General features: G+C 46.4%; 1 protein-coding gene across 5 annotated transcripts in view; it reads left to right on the top strand.

Annotated features, from left to right (window-relative positions):
- LOC111963160 (rho guanine nucleotide exchange factor TIAM2) overlaps positions 1-17,350 on the top strand; it is a 110,280-nt gene that overhangs the window by 78,754 nt on the left and 14,176 nt on the right. For 3 of the 5 annotated variants that reach the window (XM_023986406.2, XM_023986407.2, XM_023986408.2), the window contains 4 exons: positions 10,978-11,163; positions 14,559-14,627; positions 15,593-15,718; positions 16,199-16,307. In XM_023986406.2, the coding sequence (XP_023842174.1) occupies positions 10,978-11,163; positions 14,559-14,627; positions 15,593-15,718; positions 16,199-16,307 (490 nt within the window). Of the gene's footprint in view, positions 1-4,306; positions 4,769-8,413; positions 8,822-10,977; positions 11,164-14,558; positions 14,628-15,592; positions 15,719-16,198; positions 16,308-17,350 lie in introns of those variants that run through there. The other 2 variants (XM_023986409.2, XM_023986410.2) reach the window with 2 other exon arrangements.

The following is a 17,350-nucleotide window of genomic DNA, read 5'->3' as shown; positions in this document are numbered from 1 at the left end:
TGTGATCACTGCCTGGTGGTGTGATCACCTACGTCAATGTATGTGTGTATCAATAAGCTGATGTTACCTTTATAAAGTAACCTAGGACAGTAGCTTCTCTGAATTCATTAGCATTGTCCACTGTCACACAAGATCAAAATGTCAAAACCAGACACACACCTAGCACACTCTTGGAGCAGCTAGGGCTTAACCGCAAAGACTAATACAGATAGCTTGTGCAACGTATGGTGGCAGAGTTCAGACACATGGCAACAGTACAATAGTGAGACAAGCATATGAATCTTAAGGTCCCAATAATGGGGAAGGMCTTTMGGYCCCRCCCCCCCCCCCCCCCCCTACACAGCAGACGACCACACTGGGTTCCACTCCTATCAGCTAAAAACAAGAAGAAGCGGTTCGGGTGGGCACGCGATCACCAACACTGGACAATTGAGGAGTGGAAAAAATCTTGCCTGATCCGACGAATCCCGGTTTCTGTTGCGTCATGCTGATAGCAGAGTCAGGATTTGATGTCAGCATCATGAGTCCATGGACCCGTCCTGTCTGGTGTCAACGGTACAGGCTGGTGGCGGGGGTGTAATGTTTCCCTGGCACATGTTAGGTCCTTTGCTACCAATTGAGCAACATTTGAACGCCACGCCTTGTAGAATCCACGCCCTGAAGAATTCAGGCTGTTCCGGAGGCAAAAGGGTAGTCTGACCCGGTACTCGATGGGTGTACCTAATAGTATATATGTGTGCAAATTAGTGTGTGAGCTGTGCATGTATAAAATGTGTGCTTGGCACCCCTCATCAGGGACAGCTGTGGCAGCGGGGCTGAAGACATCTTGGCACCACCCTTAAAGATCTCTATATAATTACGCTGGCCTCAGTCTACAGACAGCTTATTACTGTCACACTCCGAGAGAGAGGCCCTTTGTCTCAGTCTAACGCCCATACTGTCAACACTCCCTCTGCCTGCTACTAACCTTCACTCGGTCATTGTCTGAGGCCCCAAAACCCTAGATAGACACCCAGAATAGCAGGAAGTTTTAATGACAGAGTCAGGGTTGGCCATGCTGGGTCCTAGCCCTCAATAGAAGCAGCAGAGGCATGGTACTGAACCTCAAAGCCTGGCCCTCTGCTAGCTCCATGGCTCGACCCCTGGCACAGAGGGAGAATAGACGTGAGGGCTGCTCTCTCTCTGTAGGTATTAGAATTAGAACAGTAGATTAGTCTGGAGGTTGTTGTTCCTTCCTATCTTGGTAAATAATTGTTGGCAAGCGTTTTATAATCAAGCCTACCTTTTTGATTTGAAAGACTTTGTTGTGTGATCATGTTCGGTTCTGGGACTCCATAGGTCAAGGAGGGGAACTCTAGGTTATCTCTGTAGCAGGGAAAGGCTAGGTGACGGCTAGTGCACCTCAGCTTTCATCACAGCTCCACTTTTCCTACTGTAAGTATGCAAATGGCTGCTGTCCAGTGATGATTCAATTGATGTTTATTTTTGTCCCAGGGAGTTTTTGTTATTGTCAGTTTTTCTTCTATGTAAATAACTTATTTAAGTCATTAAAGTGTATTTATGCGTCATGTTGGAAATCTTTCTGCATTATGGTAATAAAACCGACTGATTTAGAGATGGGAAAAGTATCTATGCCAAGCTTTATTATTGGGCTGCGTTAATGAGACCAGTCATCTGGAGGGCCAGGTTTTAATGATCCTCACTTCAGTGGACTGAAACGTAACATTGCAGCTCAGAGGAGAGAGAACGATCTGTATGCTGTTTGATGCTCCTAAAAATCTCCCTCTCGAGACTGTAAACACTGTCTGGAAATACTGAATATGTAGGCTGGCCATTTGCCTGTGCCCCTGTGTCTAGCACTTGTAGACAGCAGGTTGTCAATGTGTTCCCTCTGTGATGCCCCTATACACTGTTCCATTATACATTACAGTGATACTATACACTAAACCATATAGGCATGGTATGTCCCAGTGGGCTCTGTTAAGTCTCTGTAATAGCAGGTCTGAGGTCAGTGAAGAGGTGGATTAGAGAAGACAGGCTCCTCAGCTCTCGCTCTGTTTGCCCAGTGACAAGAATGAGTCCCGCTGCACTGGGATCTGCACTGCAGTACCTCTGACTGCTGCTGCTGCACCGGACACAGTGTTTGTCTTTGTACCAGCGGAGAGGTACCGGAGGCTGTGCGTGTGCGTGCGCGTGTGTGTGTGTGTGTGTGTGTGTGTGGGGAGGAGTGTTTTGTACAATCGTATGCGTGTGTGAACGAGAGATACTGAGACATATAGGTACATGCAGTAAAAGCGAGCACTGTGAGATTTTGTTGTGGCAAATCTGATAGCTGTCAAGAACGGTTGGAATTTCGCCTCACTACCAGAGTCAGTTCGTGCCCCGGAGCGGAAACAAAACAATCTAGTCAATGGGTAGAAAATCACCTGGGTTTCAGGCAGAATAAGTGCCCACCGCAGCCTGCCAGCCAGCCTGTGACTGAATGGAGATGGATGGGAAGGAAAGACTKATTTCAAGCCTCTTGTCACAGCATGTAATCGCCTGCCGCGGAACACTGACTGACTTTGATTAATTGGTCTAGTGGTTTCCAATTTTCTCATATTAAAACGGTGAGCAGCTGCTACCAAAGCACAGTTAACTCAGTATTTACCCTAGTGCTCTGACACCAGATGAGATTCCCCACTGCCATATTGCCAAGTTGTTGTTGTTGTTTGGGGACTTGTTGCTAATACTATTGGTACCCCCCCAGTAGTTATGGTACTGTAGGTCCCATGTCCCCCCCCCCCCCCCCCCCCCCCCAGTAGACAGTGGGATGGTGATCTGAGAGGCCAGGGAAGGGGTAGTCTGGCCTGGAGCAGACTGACACCCTGGCCAGCCCACACAGCAGCAGCAGCATACCTCTACCTGACTAAGGGAGCTGACACAGAATACTACCTAGATACTTCTGCTACAGCGACGCTGTTTACACCATGACACAACAAAAACGATTTTTAAACCACATTTACCGGTTTTTGTTGTAACACCAGGCTGTTGTAGTCATTAATACCAGTGTAATGTTTTACAGCTCCGTGAAGGTGTGTAGTAAACCTCATAACTCCCAACAGGAGCTGTACAACTGTATGAAATGGCTGGCAATGGCATGAAGCTGTTGTGCTACACATACCATTTGCCCAACTGGCTGAGTAGAGTAAGCTCCTTAACTTCCTCCAACCCTTAACTAAGAGGGATTTGACAGTGCATAGAGCAGTAACCACATCCTTCCGTTACTGTAGCCTCGCTCGCCGCCAATATCCAAAGTAGGGCTGTCCCATTTTTCCATATAGACACATCCTATGTTTTTTAATCACATTTAGCTCTATTCACTGAGCTTGTCTGATGCTTTAAGCACACTGTGTGATTCAATCATTTACACACACAAATGACTAGAGGGAGTCCGACCGCAATTGATTTGATTGTGCCGCCTGGCTCAGACTTGCTGCGCTGTGTTTAAAAAAGGACAGGACTAGCACCCATTCTCCTCCCTGCTGCAGCGACCACCACACATCAACAGTGTTTGTAGGGCTGTGCTTGATGCTGAAGCTGCAACATAATTACAGCCATTTTTGTTGCACCATTGTTCTTACGTAATATAACCATATACAATTTCAGTAGCACATGTCTTAGAGTGATGGACTGTGCCATCCCCACGGCCTCCACAATGGATCAGTCCACTCAGACAGGCGCCAATCAGACCAGTGTCTTGTACACCATGATTTGTTTTCTACTGCTCGACTAAAGAAATCTCAGTCAACCAACATCCTATCGAACAATCAACCAGTCGACTAAATGGGGTCAGCCCTAATCTACAAATGGTCCTTACAGGAACTGACTGGGCAGCGTACTGTAAATGGCAGCATGGATTTTGGGTGCTATACCCGTTAAGAAATACGTTGCTCTGTTCTCGGTTCTAGGCTAAGAGCGTCTGAAAGGCGTTTTCATCACCTTTTTAAACTGTGTGAATGTGAGAGGTGAGACATGCTTTCCAATTACTACGTTATTACTACTCTCCTCTTTTTCGGCTTTTGAACCACAACAGCCAGCAAAGACCAATGGACTCTAGAAAGAAAGACCTACAGCCTCGTTAAACTTCTCCCACCTACTTACCTCCTCCTTGGGAAACTCCGACGTTCCCAGTCCCTCCTCCAGGACCTGCCTATTGGAGGGGGTGTAGTGGGTGGCGGTGATGATGACTAAGTCTATCAGTCACCATATGGCTGTGACTAGCCTAATAATCTGGGCTTATTGCTGGGAAGTTTCCCCAGCGTCTGGAGCGGCCCCAATGCAGAGAGACCGAGGGAGAGGAGGGATAGACCTATCGAGAGAGGCTTAGAGGGCTCGCCGGAGGAGGAGAAGAAGAGGCGAGCTGGTGTGCATTGGAATGGCAGCCCTATACCATGGCTCAGGGCCGGGTGGAGGCTTGATTGCTGAGAGAAGGAGGGGGGCGGAGGAGGAGCAGGAGGAAGAGGCCAGGCCCTGCGTCTACCTCACCACCCTGATCCAGCTGTTCATCAGGGACCAGTCCCCAGCCCAGGCCCTGTGCTCCATGCTGGCCATGTGCTGGTTTTGGTCAGGTGGCTGTGAGACCGAGGAGAAGAATCTGTTTCTGGGCTCGGCCCTGCTCACCCTCAGACAGCTGTTTAAAGACAAGCTGGACCTGCTGCTGGACGACATGGCTGGATGTGTGGCCTGTGAGAAACCTATAATACCCGACCCACGCACTGGACTCCTGGTAACCCAACACTGTCCTTTCTAGTTGTTTGACCAGGGTTTATTTTACTTAGTATGTTTCGGACAGGTCATGTAGTGTTAGTAGGTGTCAATGTTTTTATGTGCTGACACTTCCCTGTTTGTCCAACCTGCCTCTACTAATGATTAATTTAAGCAATAAGGCCTGACACGGAACCCAAACCGGCTGCGTGCGTACGCCATCGTGCATAAATTAATTTTGTACCCCTACCAAACGCGATCACGACATGCAAGTTAAAATATCAAAACAAACTCTGAACCAATTACATTAATTTGGGGACAGGTCGAAAAGCATTAAATATTTATGGCAATTTAGCTAGTTAGCTTGCACTTGCTAGCTAATTTGTTCTATTTCGCTAGCTTGCTGTTAGCTAATGTCACGCCCTGGCCTTAGTATTATTTGTTTTCTTTATTATTTTAGTTAGGTCAGGGTGTGACATGGGGTATGTGTGTGTTTTGGGTGATTATATGGTATAGGGGGTGTTGGTTGTAGTGTATGGGTTTGTGTTGAGTGTATGTGTCTAGGTATGTCTATGGTTGAGTGTAGGTGTTTAGGAAAGTCTATGGTTGCCTGATTTGGTTCTCAATCAGAGACAGCTGGTTATTGTTGTCTCTGATTGGGAGCCATATTTAAGGTAGCCATAGGCTTTAGGTGTTTGTGGGTAATTGTCTATGTTGAACGTTTGTTGCTTGTCTGTGCACTTACGTTATTTAGCTTCACGCTCGTTTGTTGTTTTGTTAGTTTGTGTATAGTGTTCGTCTTCGTGTTTTTCCTCTTCTAAATAAAAGAAGATGTTCTTTTCACGCGCTGCGCCTTGGTCCTCACTCTCTACCTTTGACGATCGTGACAGCTAATTTGTCCTGGGATATAAACATTGAGTTGTTATTTTACCTGAAATGCACATGGTCCTCTACTCCGACAATTAATCCACACATAAAACGGTCAACCGACTCGTTTCTAGTCATCTCTCCTCCTTCCAGGCTTTTTCATCTTTCAACTTATATGGTGATTGGCATCTAAACTTTCATAGTATTACCACGACGACCGGCTACACAGTTCGTCTTTCAATCACCCACGTGGGTATAACCAATGAGGAGATGGGAGAGGCAGGACTTGCAGCGCGGTCTGCGTCAGAAATAGAAAGGACTTCTATTTTAACCCTTGGCAACGCAGACGCTTGTTGGCGCGCAGGAGCAGTGTGGGTGCAATAATTGAATAACATAGATTTCTACATTTATTTTGCAACGCGAGCGGTGTAGTCATGGTATGAGGGGGTGTGGTATATGGCCAATATACCATGGCTAAGGGCTGTTCTTATCCACAAACCCCAGAGGAGCCTTATTGCTATTATTAACTGGTTATCAACGTAATTAGAGCAGTACAAATAAATGTTTTGTCATACCTGTGGTATACAGTCTGATATACCACGGCTGTCAGCCAATCAGCATTCAGGGCTCGAACCAACCAGTTTATAATTAAGTATGTTGTATACAGTACATGTAGCAGCTCCCCATGGGAGAAATGGTCAATTCACTGTCATACTGCAGTAGGTCTTGAGGGTGTGCTGCTACAACTGAGTCACTGTGTCACTCTTCTTACTCTCTAGTATTATTTATTCTACTCAGTCCACTGGTTGTCCAGCCTGTCTCTGAAGGGTTGACTTGGCTTTTCTTTTTTATGCTTTTGCTTTATGTCAGAGTCTGTCCTTTCCATAGCCTGCTAGATGTTCAGTCAGATGGTATCAGACATCCCCTGTGGCAGGTTTCTGGACCAGCGGTAGGTAGAAGATGTAGCCGGGTGATAGCAAACACTATCTGGGCACCAGGTCATGTGGCTAGGAGAAGGTTTACCCATCACTGACTGCTCCCGACTGCTTTCAATTGATTGGACCTGGTTTCATGTTGAGGGAAGTGGTTTGCTGCTATGCTACCTTTCCTCTGCTGTCATTTGATATTGATGTTATCTGGGGGGGGTGTAATGCTTTTTGTCTCACACCCCTATGGGGACTTATCATGAAACACGCACTCTGAAGTCTCCGACGTACTCTGAAGTATTCCACGCACTCTGAAGAACCGGTGGAATAATATTTGTTTAGAATGAAAAAGAAAGCGTATAATGGGAATAGAAGACTGGGGCCCTCCCTCCCTGTTTGATTTATGAGAAACTCTCTTTACTTATTGAGCTTTAAAAAGCAGATGGCAACGTTGCACAATGGGCCCAACCTGAGGATGAATCAGCCTCTGTTAGAGCCTTACTGTGGTGTGACAGGACACTCTCCTTTGAGCAATGGGCTGAGCCGGCCCGAGGGACGCCCCATATTTTATCCCTGGCTTTACACTTTAGACTTTCCATTTGTGATTGTTTATTTTCTTAAAGAGAAAGTCTTTTGGCGCCGGGAGGATTCTTTTCTTTAATTTGAAAGCGATTCATCTCTTAAAGTAGGCTGAGCACACTGCTTTTAATGACTCTGTTTTAATGTCTGGCAGAGATAAGGGAGAATGGACAGTATCCGACTTCACTCAACTGTTTGACAGCTCTTGTTTGTCTTATGGCTGTGTTTGTTTCTAACCTCACTGTATTTGAGTACTATTTGAATATGATGTCAGTGGAGGCCGGGTTGAAGTGGCCTTTTGACCTTGGATTAGGAGACTCTTGGATGTGTTTGGCTGCCACTGGGTGTATGAGGGAGCAGAAGAGGGTGTGAATGACACCTTGCCCGTGGGTGGAAAATACCAGACTGGATAATCTCACTGTTGGCACGTCAAGCAGGACCGGTAATCTCTCCACAAACGACTCCTCTTCACAAACCGCTCCTCTTCACAAACCGCTCCTTCTGACATCTCCCATGTCAACACGTCCTAGGATTTCACATGAACAATACCCAAATAAATATCAGCCAAATGTTTCCAGTGTTAAATGTTTAGTGAAGTTATCCACACCTTTTTAAGACACACATTTATGCTGCGTTCTGAATGCTGTTCACTACAAGGGGTGGGGACGTAGTGGAATCTAATATGTCGTTTCTATACTGAGACCGTAGTTAGGCTAGTTAATTGTGTTGTTGTTGGAATGGTCTGCCCACACAGGCCTAAGCTTCCAGTCCTGGATTGGATTTGGAACAATCAGCTAGTTGTCACTCGGCTTTGTCTGCAAACAGCAGACCCAGCAGCAGGACACCCCTCAGTACGATGTTGTTTACCAGGAAGCATAGCTTCTTTAACATAGGCTTGGACTCATGTTTTTATTGAAAAGCACCCACAATTGTTCATTCGAGGACCACTCCTTCTCCCTACAGCGTGTCCTGTGTTGTCAGTGTAGATGAATGCCTCTGGCCTGTTGAACAGACACGCCTGTTGAACAGACACCGCTGTTCCTGACCATGTGACAGTGCAACAGTGAGGCTTGCGAACCAGAAGAGTCCTCATTGTGTTGATGTACTGAGAGGCCAGGCCTCAGGCCTGTGGCAGCATGACACTGGCAGCTTGGCCTCTGCATTATACCCTCTGGAAGCTGACAAGGGTCACGTGGACCAGAGATGGGGTGAGAGAGACAGAAAAAGAGAGCGAGGGAGGAATTCCCCTCCGTTCGCACTGTCCGCTCGATTCGTCCGTCTGATTGATAGATATGCAGATTGGTGCGGGCAGCAGTTTTTAGTCAAATGCCTACGCTCACAGAACCTCTAGACTCAGGATCAATGGCTAGCTCCCATCAAATGGCCCCTGGAGAGTGAGATGTTCTGTAGAGTGAGGCTTCTCCTGGCCTGGTGGAGGAGGAGGAAGACGTGACAGACGGGGGTTCAGTCACTAATGAGGAAGAGGCGGAGTGTGGGAATACTGAACGTGAGGATCTGATAAGGACTATCAAGTACTGTCCAGTCAAGAACAACTAATTGCCATTTTAGTGGTCAGGTCCAGTCCAGCCGTGATGCCAGCGTCCAGGTCGGGTAGGCTGCATAGGAAAGGCTGTAACCTGGCCTGTAGGACCCAGAGACAGGCCACAGCAGCCTGGAGGCTCCTCTACAGACTACTCTTCATGGTGAGCAGGACAGCGAGGGATTGAGATGGAGAGGCTTGCCATGGGAGTAGAAATGACCATCCAAAGAGGGAAGGACAGCATTAGTGAGGTTTAGCCTTTCACTGTCTAGTTGTTCAAGTGTGGCGATGGGTATCAACCTCGGGCGCAACATGTTTTAGGGCTGTAGGTGTTGTGACAGAGAGGTTAAAACTGTTCCTCGTGGGGAGAGGGAGATGTCTGGCTTGACAACAGGGAGAGCAGATGGGCTAATTGGCAGGATAGGATTTAGATAATTCTTCTTAGAATCCCCCCCGGCTTCATGGTTGTTTAATCAGAAGAAAACAGTCAGTTCCCTATGTTGCGTAAGTGGGCGATAGTATAAGCGTTAAAACTGTGAGAGGAGCCCAGATGTAGCAGGAGCTGTCAAGCGTAGCCAGACTACGGAGGGAGAGTTGAGACTAGCGCTGTCGGATGTGCTTGTCCATTCTCCGGGTGCACTGCTCCCCGCTCCCCCTCTCTATGGCTCCCGAGCGGTCTGTTCGCAGATCTTAATTGATTGGATATTTGGGTCAGGCGTTCGGCTCAGACTTGGTCAGATTGTTGTGAGACAGGGAGGCTTCTGAGTCATACACCCCCCCCCCCCCCCCRTAGRCGTTCTCACAGGTCGCCCGTATTATTAAGTTGCTGAAAAGTCATGCTGCGAGAATGGGAGAATCCTTATTTTCTGCGCCTGTGAGTGTGGCATCAGAAACGAGCGTTATCTGTCTGTGTGAGGCTAGTTTGCCTCTGAAGCTGCCGCAGGGTATCTGATTAATGTGTCAACAAGATATCCTTCAGCCATTTTTCCTCCTTGAGTTGGTCTCATAGCCTTTTCAGCTGCAATATGGAGAAGCTTTGGTCTGTGTTAGTGTGTGGGTGAAACATATTCACTACATTCAGTGTGTGTGCTTGAGCTTGTGTGGATGCCGATGCATGCCTGCGTCTGTTCTTTTGTGTATCTACAGTATACAGCCTTCAGTGTGTTAACACAGTGGGTCAGCTTAGTCTCTGTAATTATCCTAGCTCACGCGGAGACCCAGAGCTGCTGGCTGGGTGGTCGTGTCTAGAGGCCAGCCAAGCCTAGCCTACTCCTAGCCTGAATCCCATTCCCCTCAGTGGGGGCCTGAGCCCCAAGACCCCTGCCACAGCCATGCTGCTCCCACAGTGCTGCCTAGTTCTAGCCTCTCTACAGATTAGTATGGAAGCTGCTTTGGCACCCTCCTAAGTAACCATGCTATAATTAAGCAATAAGGCCCAGGGTGTGTGTGTGTGTTATATGACCATTATACCACGGCTAAGAGCTGTTCTTTTAGCATGACACAACGCGGAGTGCCTGGATACAGCCCTTAGCCGTGGTATATCGGCCAACTACCTCAAACCCCCGAGGAGCCTTATTGCTATTATAAACCGGGTACTAATGTAATTAGAACAGTAAAAGCAAATGTTTTGTCATACCCATGGTATACGTTCTCATATACCACAACTTTCAGACAATCAGCATTCAGGGCTCGAACCACCCGGTTTCTAATTACCTGATGAACTACTGGCTTAGCTTAATAGAGGACTTGATTTGTCCCCTGTCTCTATGGTATATGCCACACTGGGTTTTACACACTATCTGGGATCTGCTGGGTTGTTTTACTGTGAGGGCTGTTAATCGATTTGGATTGTGTGTGTGTGTGTGTGTGGATGTGTCTGCGCTGTTGCTGTGCAATATTGATGGTGACAGGCAGGGTATTTTCTGAGAATTGCTTGTGTAACGATCAGCGTCTCTCTCACTCAAAAACGCATTCCCCTGCAGTGTCTCTATGCACACTCACTGGACTCACACACACACACACACACACACACACACACACACACACACACACACACAGCGATAGTTCTGAGTAGAGGTTTTGCAGGGCATGTTGGCAGCTCCTCTGCAGTGGAGAGCAGCCTTTGAGTACTGGAAGCATAGAGCTGCAGGAGCCGATGACAGCACTGTCTGATACGGTATTACTGTGCTGATTGATGGGGATATTGTTTTTTGATTGATGTATTAACGAAAGTCCTTGTGATCCTAATAAGCTTTGTGTCTACATGTTACTGTTTTCCTGTGGTCCCTAACCGCTCTGTCTCTCTATCGCCCCCTGCAGAGCGTGGAGACGCTGTACCACACCTTCCAAGAGGGCTCCGGGGGCCTGATGGAGGGCCACAAAGACCCCCCGAACCCAGGGGCTGAGCCCACCCTGCTCAGAACCTGCCCCCGACACATGAGCGCCACCGAGAGGCTCAGCAAGGTCATCCAGGAGCTGGTGGACACAGAGAAGTCCTACGTCAAGGTCATTATTTTTTATAGTTCTTGAAGATAATGGCCAATTTCCCAATTCAGTCTATTTAGTTGAGCCAGGATGAAGAGACGGGGCATAGGAAAGCAAAGCCACTGAAGAGTAACAAGACATGATCTATTTCTGTGGTGTCATGGGGAGTAACAAAGAAGCCCTACCTACCGTTTCATTATGCTCTACAGTACACAGGCTCATCATTCAGAGGCCCTGTACAGCTCAAGTTTCCATCTCACCCCTTTACTCAGAGCACATTAAGGACATCCTCTCATGAACTCCACCTCGTCTGTCTCCATTTGTGTCAGTCGGCTGATTGTCCTACAACACTCTCTTTTTCTCTCTCTCTCTACCCCCTCGTTCTCAATTCAATTCAAGGGGCTTTATTGGCATGGGAAACATATGTTAACATTGCCAAAGCAAGTGAAGTAGATAATATACAAACGTGAAATAAACAATAAAAATGAACAGTAAACATTACACTCACAGAAGTTCCTGAAGAATAAAGACATTACAAATGTCATATTATGTATATATACTGTGTTGTAACGACATGCAAATGGTTCAAGTACAAAAGAGAAAATAAATAAACATAAATATGGGTTGTATTTACAATGGTGTTTGTTCTTCACTGGTTGCCCTTCACTGGTTACCCATTCTGCTCTGCATGCATTATTTGGTGTTTTACGTACACAGAGGATATTTTTGCAGAATTCTGCATGCAGAGTCTCAATTTGGTGTTTGTCCCATTTTGTGAATTCTTGGTTGGTGAGCAGACCCCAGACCTCACAACCATAAATGGCAATGGGTTCTATAACTGATTCAAGTATTTTTAGCCAGATCCTAATTGATATGTCGAATTTTATGTTCCTTTTGATGGTATAGAAGGCCCTTCTTGCCTTGTCTCTCAGATCGTTCACAGCTTTGTGGACGTTACCTGTGGCACTGATGTTTAGGCCAAGGTATGTATCATTTTTTGTGTGCTCTAGGGCATCAGTGTCTAGATGGAATTTGTATTTGTTGTCCTGGCGACTGGACCTTTTTTGGAACACCATTATTTTGGTCTTACTGAGATTTGGGGTTTTAGGCTGGGTTTCTGTATAGCACGTTGAGATATCAGCTGATGTAAGAAGGGCTATATAAATACATTTGATTTGATTTACTGTCAGGGCCCAGGTCTGGCAGAATCTGTGCAGAAGATCTAGGTGTTGCTGTAAGCCATCCTTGGTTGGGGACAGAAGCACCAGATCATCAGCAAACAGTAGACATTTGACGTCAGATTCTWGTAGGGTGAGACCGGGTGCTGCAGACTGTTCTAGTGCCCTCGCCAATTCGTTGATATATATGATGAAGAGTGTGGGGCTTAAGCTGCATCCCTGTCTCACCCCACAGCGGGAAGAAATGTGTGTGTGTTTTGCCACCTGTTGTTTGTGTACATGGATTTTATAATGTCGTATGTTTTCCTGCCAACGCCACTTTCCATCAATTTGTATAGCAGACCATCATGCCAAATTGAGTCCAAGGCTTTTTTTAAATCAAAAAAGCATGAGAAGACTGCCTTTGTTTTGGTTTGTTTGTTTGTCAATTAGGGTGTGCAGGGTGAATACGTGGTCTGTTGTATGATAATTTGGTAAAAAGCCAATTTGACATTTGCTCAGTACATTGTTTTCACTGAGGAAATGTACGAGTCTGCTGTTAATGATAATGCAAAGGATTTTCCCAAGGTTGCTGTTGACGCATATCCCACGGTAGTTATTGGTTTCAAATTTGTCTCCACGTTTGTGGATTGGGGTGATCAGTCCTTGGTTCCAAATATCGGGGAAGATGCCAGAGCTAAGGATGATGTTAAAGAGTTTTAGTATAGCCAATTGGAATTTGTTGTCTGTATATTTTCTAATTTAATTGAGGATACCATCAACACCACAGGCCTTTTTGGGTTGGAGGGTTTTTATTTTGTCCTGTAGTTCATTCAAGGTAATTGGAGAATCCAGTGGGTTCTGGTAGTCTTTAATAGTTGATTTGCAGATTTGTATTTGATCATGTATATGTTTTTGCTGTTTGTTCTTTGTTATAGGGCCACAAAGATTAGAGAAGTGGTTTACCCATATCTCCATTTTGGATAGATAATTCTTTGTTTGTTTAGTGTTTTTCCATTTTCGCAGAAGGGGTTAGCTCTCTCTCTCTACCCTATAGCTCGTGTCTCTACCCTTTCAATAGCATTTCAATTAAATTCAAAGGGCTTTATTGGCATGGGAAACTTATGTTTACATTGCCAAAGCAAGTGAAATAGAAAATAAACATTACACTCACTATTTATTTTTACGAATATAGACATTTCAAATGTTATATTATTTGAACAGTGTTGTAACAATGTGAAAATAGTTGAAGTATTAAAGGGAAAGTAAATAAACAGATAAATATAGGTTGTATTTATGTACAATGGTGTTTGTGCTCCTCTGGTTGTCCTTTTCTTGTGGCAACAGGTCACAAATCTTGCTACTGTGGTACTTCACCTAAAATATATGGGAGTTTATCAAGATTGGATTTGTTTTCAAATTCTTTGTTGGTCTGTGTAATGTAAGGGAAATATCTGTCTCTGGTCATACATTTGGCAGGAGGTTAAGAAGTGCAGCTCGGTTTTGTGGGCAGTGTGCACATAGGCAGACCTGGCTCTCAAGAGAAGACCGGCTATGGCGGCCGTTCACAATAGCAAGGCTATGCTCACTGTACATAGTCAAAGCTTTCCTTAATTTTGCGTCAGTCACAGTGGTCAGGAATTCTTTCACTGTGTACTCTTTTTAGGGCCAAWTAACATTCTATTATAGTTTTCATAGCATTCTATTATAGCATTCTATTCATAGTTTTTTTGTTAATTCTTTCCGATGTGTCAAGTAATTATCATTTTTGTTTTCTCATGATCTCTCTCTCTAGTCTCTACGCTATCTCGCTCTCTCTCTCTCAACCCTATCTTTCTACCCTCTCTCTACCCTATCTATCGCTCTCCCTCTCAATCTCTCCGAGCGGTGGGTGGGGGATTTGTAGGAGGGAGGGAATGCCTTCCCAACGTCCTCTAGTGCGGCTGAAACCATCTGTCGGTGATGTGCTGCGTTGGCTGGGCGGCGGAGGCCTTAAATCAGCCTAATGAGTATATCTCCAGTGACGCCCTGATGGGCCGCAGCTCCATTAAAACACAGGGAGGGAGAAAGACAGAGATGAAGATGAAGGGAAATATAACGGAGTAGTTTTGGGCGGTTGGAGTAACTGTTGATACTGATACCACCCTATGATGCACTGGTGGTGTACTGTATACTGTACTGTATGTGTCATGAGAGTGGCATTGGTGTTGTCGGATTCACTAACCCACCTCTTGTCTGTCTTGTATTTCCTTTCTACAGGACCTGAGTTGCCTCTTTGAGATCTACCTGAAGCCCTTGCAGAATGAGACCTTCCTCACTCTGGATGAGGTATTTCAAAAAAAATATATATATTTAACCTTTATTTAACTAGGCAAGTCAGTTAGGAACAAATTCTTATTTACAATGATGGCCTACCCCCGGCCAAACCCTCCCCTAAGCCGGACGACACTGGGCCAATTGTGCGCCTCCTTATGGGACTCCCGATCAGGGCCGGTTGTGATACAGCCCGGGATCGAACCAGGGTCTGTAGTGACGCCTCTAGCACTGCAATGTGCCTTAGACCGCTGCGCCACTCGGGAGTAAAGGACCTCTGGACGAGGTAGAGGAGGGATGGGGTTGGTGGGATGGGTGGAGGGGAGGGGGGGACGTAATAGAGATGGAGAATTTATGAGGTTGGTTCATGATGAAGATGGATAGTTTATTAGATTGGGGTGGTGGTGAGGTTAAATGACCTCTAGTAATGAACTCTCACAACCTCTTCTTATTTAGTCCCTTTCTGACATAGGCCCACATATTAGAAAGCGTGCGTAGGATTCTGTTTTATCTCCAATTGCATCGTTGTCTTCCATTGTTCACTCTTCTCACAGGTTGGGATTAGTCCTTGTGTGACTGTCCCTCCCTGTGAGCCCACAAGGCTATGGCTGGAGAATGCTGATGACCTTAGTGTAGCTTAAGTCCCACTTAGCTAGGGACATTGATGTAAACTGAGCCTAACCTCAGTCTCAGGACGACGCTCTCGCAGGAGAGATCCATCGATACACACTGAGGAGTGGGGCTGATTAAACCGCCGTTAATGGACACTCCGACGTGTCTAGGTACACAGCGGAGGAGAGAGCAAGACACCCTGAATATCTTTTAATGAAGGTGTGGGAGTGGGAGATTGTATTAGAGATGGAAGGAAAGAGAGGCTGTTCCTAAGTGCCTCTCACACCTGAGACATTTGAGGTGGAGGTGAACGAGTGACTGCCTGCTGCTAGGTCTTTGACCAGGCTCCTGTCTCTCCTTTCCTTCAGATGGATAGTCTGTTTGGCAGCCTGCCAGAGATGCTGGACTTCCAGAGGGTGTTCCTGCAGACGCTGGAGGAGAGGATCGCCTCTTCACCTGACTTCCGAACGCTGGAGACCCCTGAGCAGTTTAAGGTACGGTAGTTTGGAGTACACACGCACACACACACACACACGTGCCCCTTGTGTTACAGCTGCCTCTGCCGTTACAGCTGCCTCTGCCAAACATCTCTTGCAGTATACACACTTGACATGAAACCGCATACTCACAGGCTTATTAACCAGTTAGCTATGATGTTCTGTCACACCTTGGGATATTCATTATTGAAGAGATGTCACAGGTTCACGCATGGTTGATTTACTGCATCGACAAGGCAACGTGTGTGGCCTATTGATTTTGCGATGTTGACTTGGAGAATTGTATCTCCAAGTCAAAGAGCACTGTACTCAGGGGTTAGAGGGGGCGGGGCCTGGGGGATTTTAAACACTGTCCCATGGGAGGGAGGTGAGTGTGGTCAGGTCACGACTTCAAATGTTCTCTCCCATCCCTCTCTCTCTTTCTCGCTCTCTCTCTTGGCTGTGTCTGTCTCTTTCTCTCTCTCTCTGTGATTCCAGAAGCTTCTCTTCTCTCTGGGTGGATCCTTCCTGTACTACGCTGATCACTTCAAGCTCTACAGCGGTTTCTGTGCCAACCACATCAAGGTCCAGAAAGTCCTGGAGAGAGGTACGGGTCTCCCCTCTACCCTACGCTGTCCCCCCACCCCACACCTGTCCACAATACCCACTTGCACCTCCATGACATCATCCCCACCATCCCCAGCACTCTATGTAAATATCATGGTTGACTGGGCTCCTACGGTCCAGCATCAACAAGGAACTTCAGTAAAATGTCTCTGAGAGGAGCTACTCGCTTCGTAAAAGTGATGTGATGCAATTCCACTTCAACTGCCTCTCTCCTTGTCTTAACTCTATCAATCTGGACTCCCTATATTCTCTTTCATATCAATTCAACTGTGAAAGGCGTCCCACTGTAAAACTGAAAGTGCCTAGGCTAGCTGAAGTCTCCCCCCATTGCGCTGCACAGCTGAAGCTGGTCTATAATGAGAGAGAGTATTAAACGCTGACGGGGACTGCTAGTAATTTTGAGCGGCCCTGTATATATGATTGGATATAAACGTTGAACTGAATTTATTTCTATGACGCTGGCCTCCTCCATTTTGGGCACACTGCCCAGCGCCGAATGAATTAAACAGAGTGGGAAAATTGCACCCTTGTGCCTCTTAAATTCCTCCCATTACAAGATTCTGTGCGGCATTCCTTGAAGCAGGTACCGAAATTGAGTTTTAATGGCACAGGGAGAATCTGGCAAGTGGTTTGGCCTTTTCCACAACAGTCTCTGAATCAGAATTAACTAGAGTAGGAAACAGCGGAGTAAACATGATAAATCACTACAGCACTACTGTTACAGGGGCGCATTGCATTACAGCGGAACTCTGCAGCACAGCCTAGCACAGTGGAGCACAGCCTAGCACAGTGGAGCACAGCCTAGCACAGTGGAGCACAGCCTAGCACAGTGGAGCACAGCTGAATGCAGGCATTCACAGAGAATCTGTGGGTGTCTGTCAGCGGTTCTAGTAATTACGCGTTCTCGTTCTCCCTGGGTTCTCGCTGCACACACACTTTGCGTTCACTCGTTAATTGCCTGCCAATTACTGTGTGAAGTGTCAATGCGCCTGTCTGTCTGTGGCTCAGAGTGCTATAATGAAT

Source organism: Salvelinus sp. IW2-2015, linkage group LG4q.2 (assembly GCF_002910315.2).
Source record: "Salvelinus sp. IW2-2015 linkage group LG4q.2, ASM291031v2, whole genome shotgun sequence".
Lineage (NCBI taxonomy): Eukaryota > Metazoa > Chordata > Actinopteri > Salmoniformes > Salmonidae > Salvelinus > Salvelinus sp. IW2-2015.
Note: the sequence above shows the minus strand (reverse complement) of the source record. Positions and strands in the feature narration are given on the sequence as shown.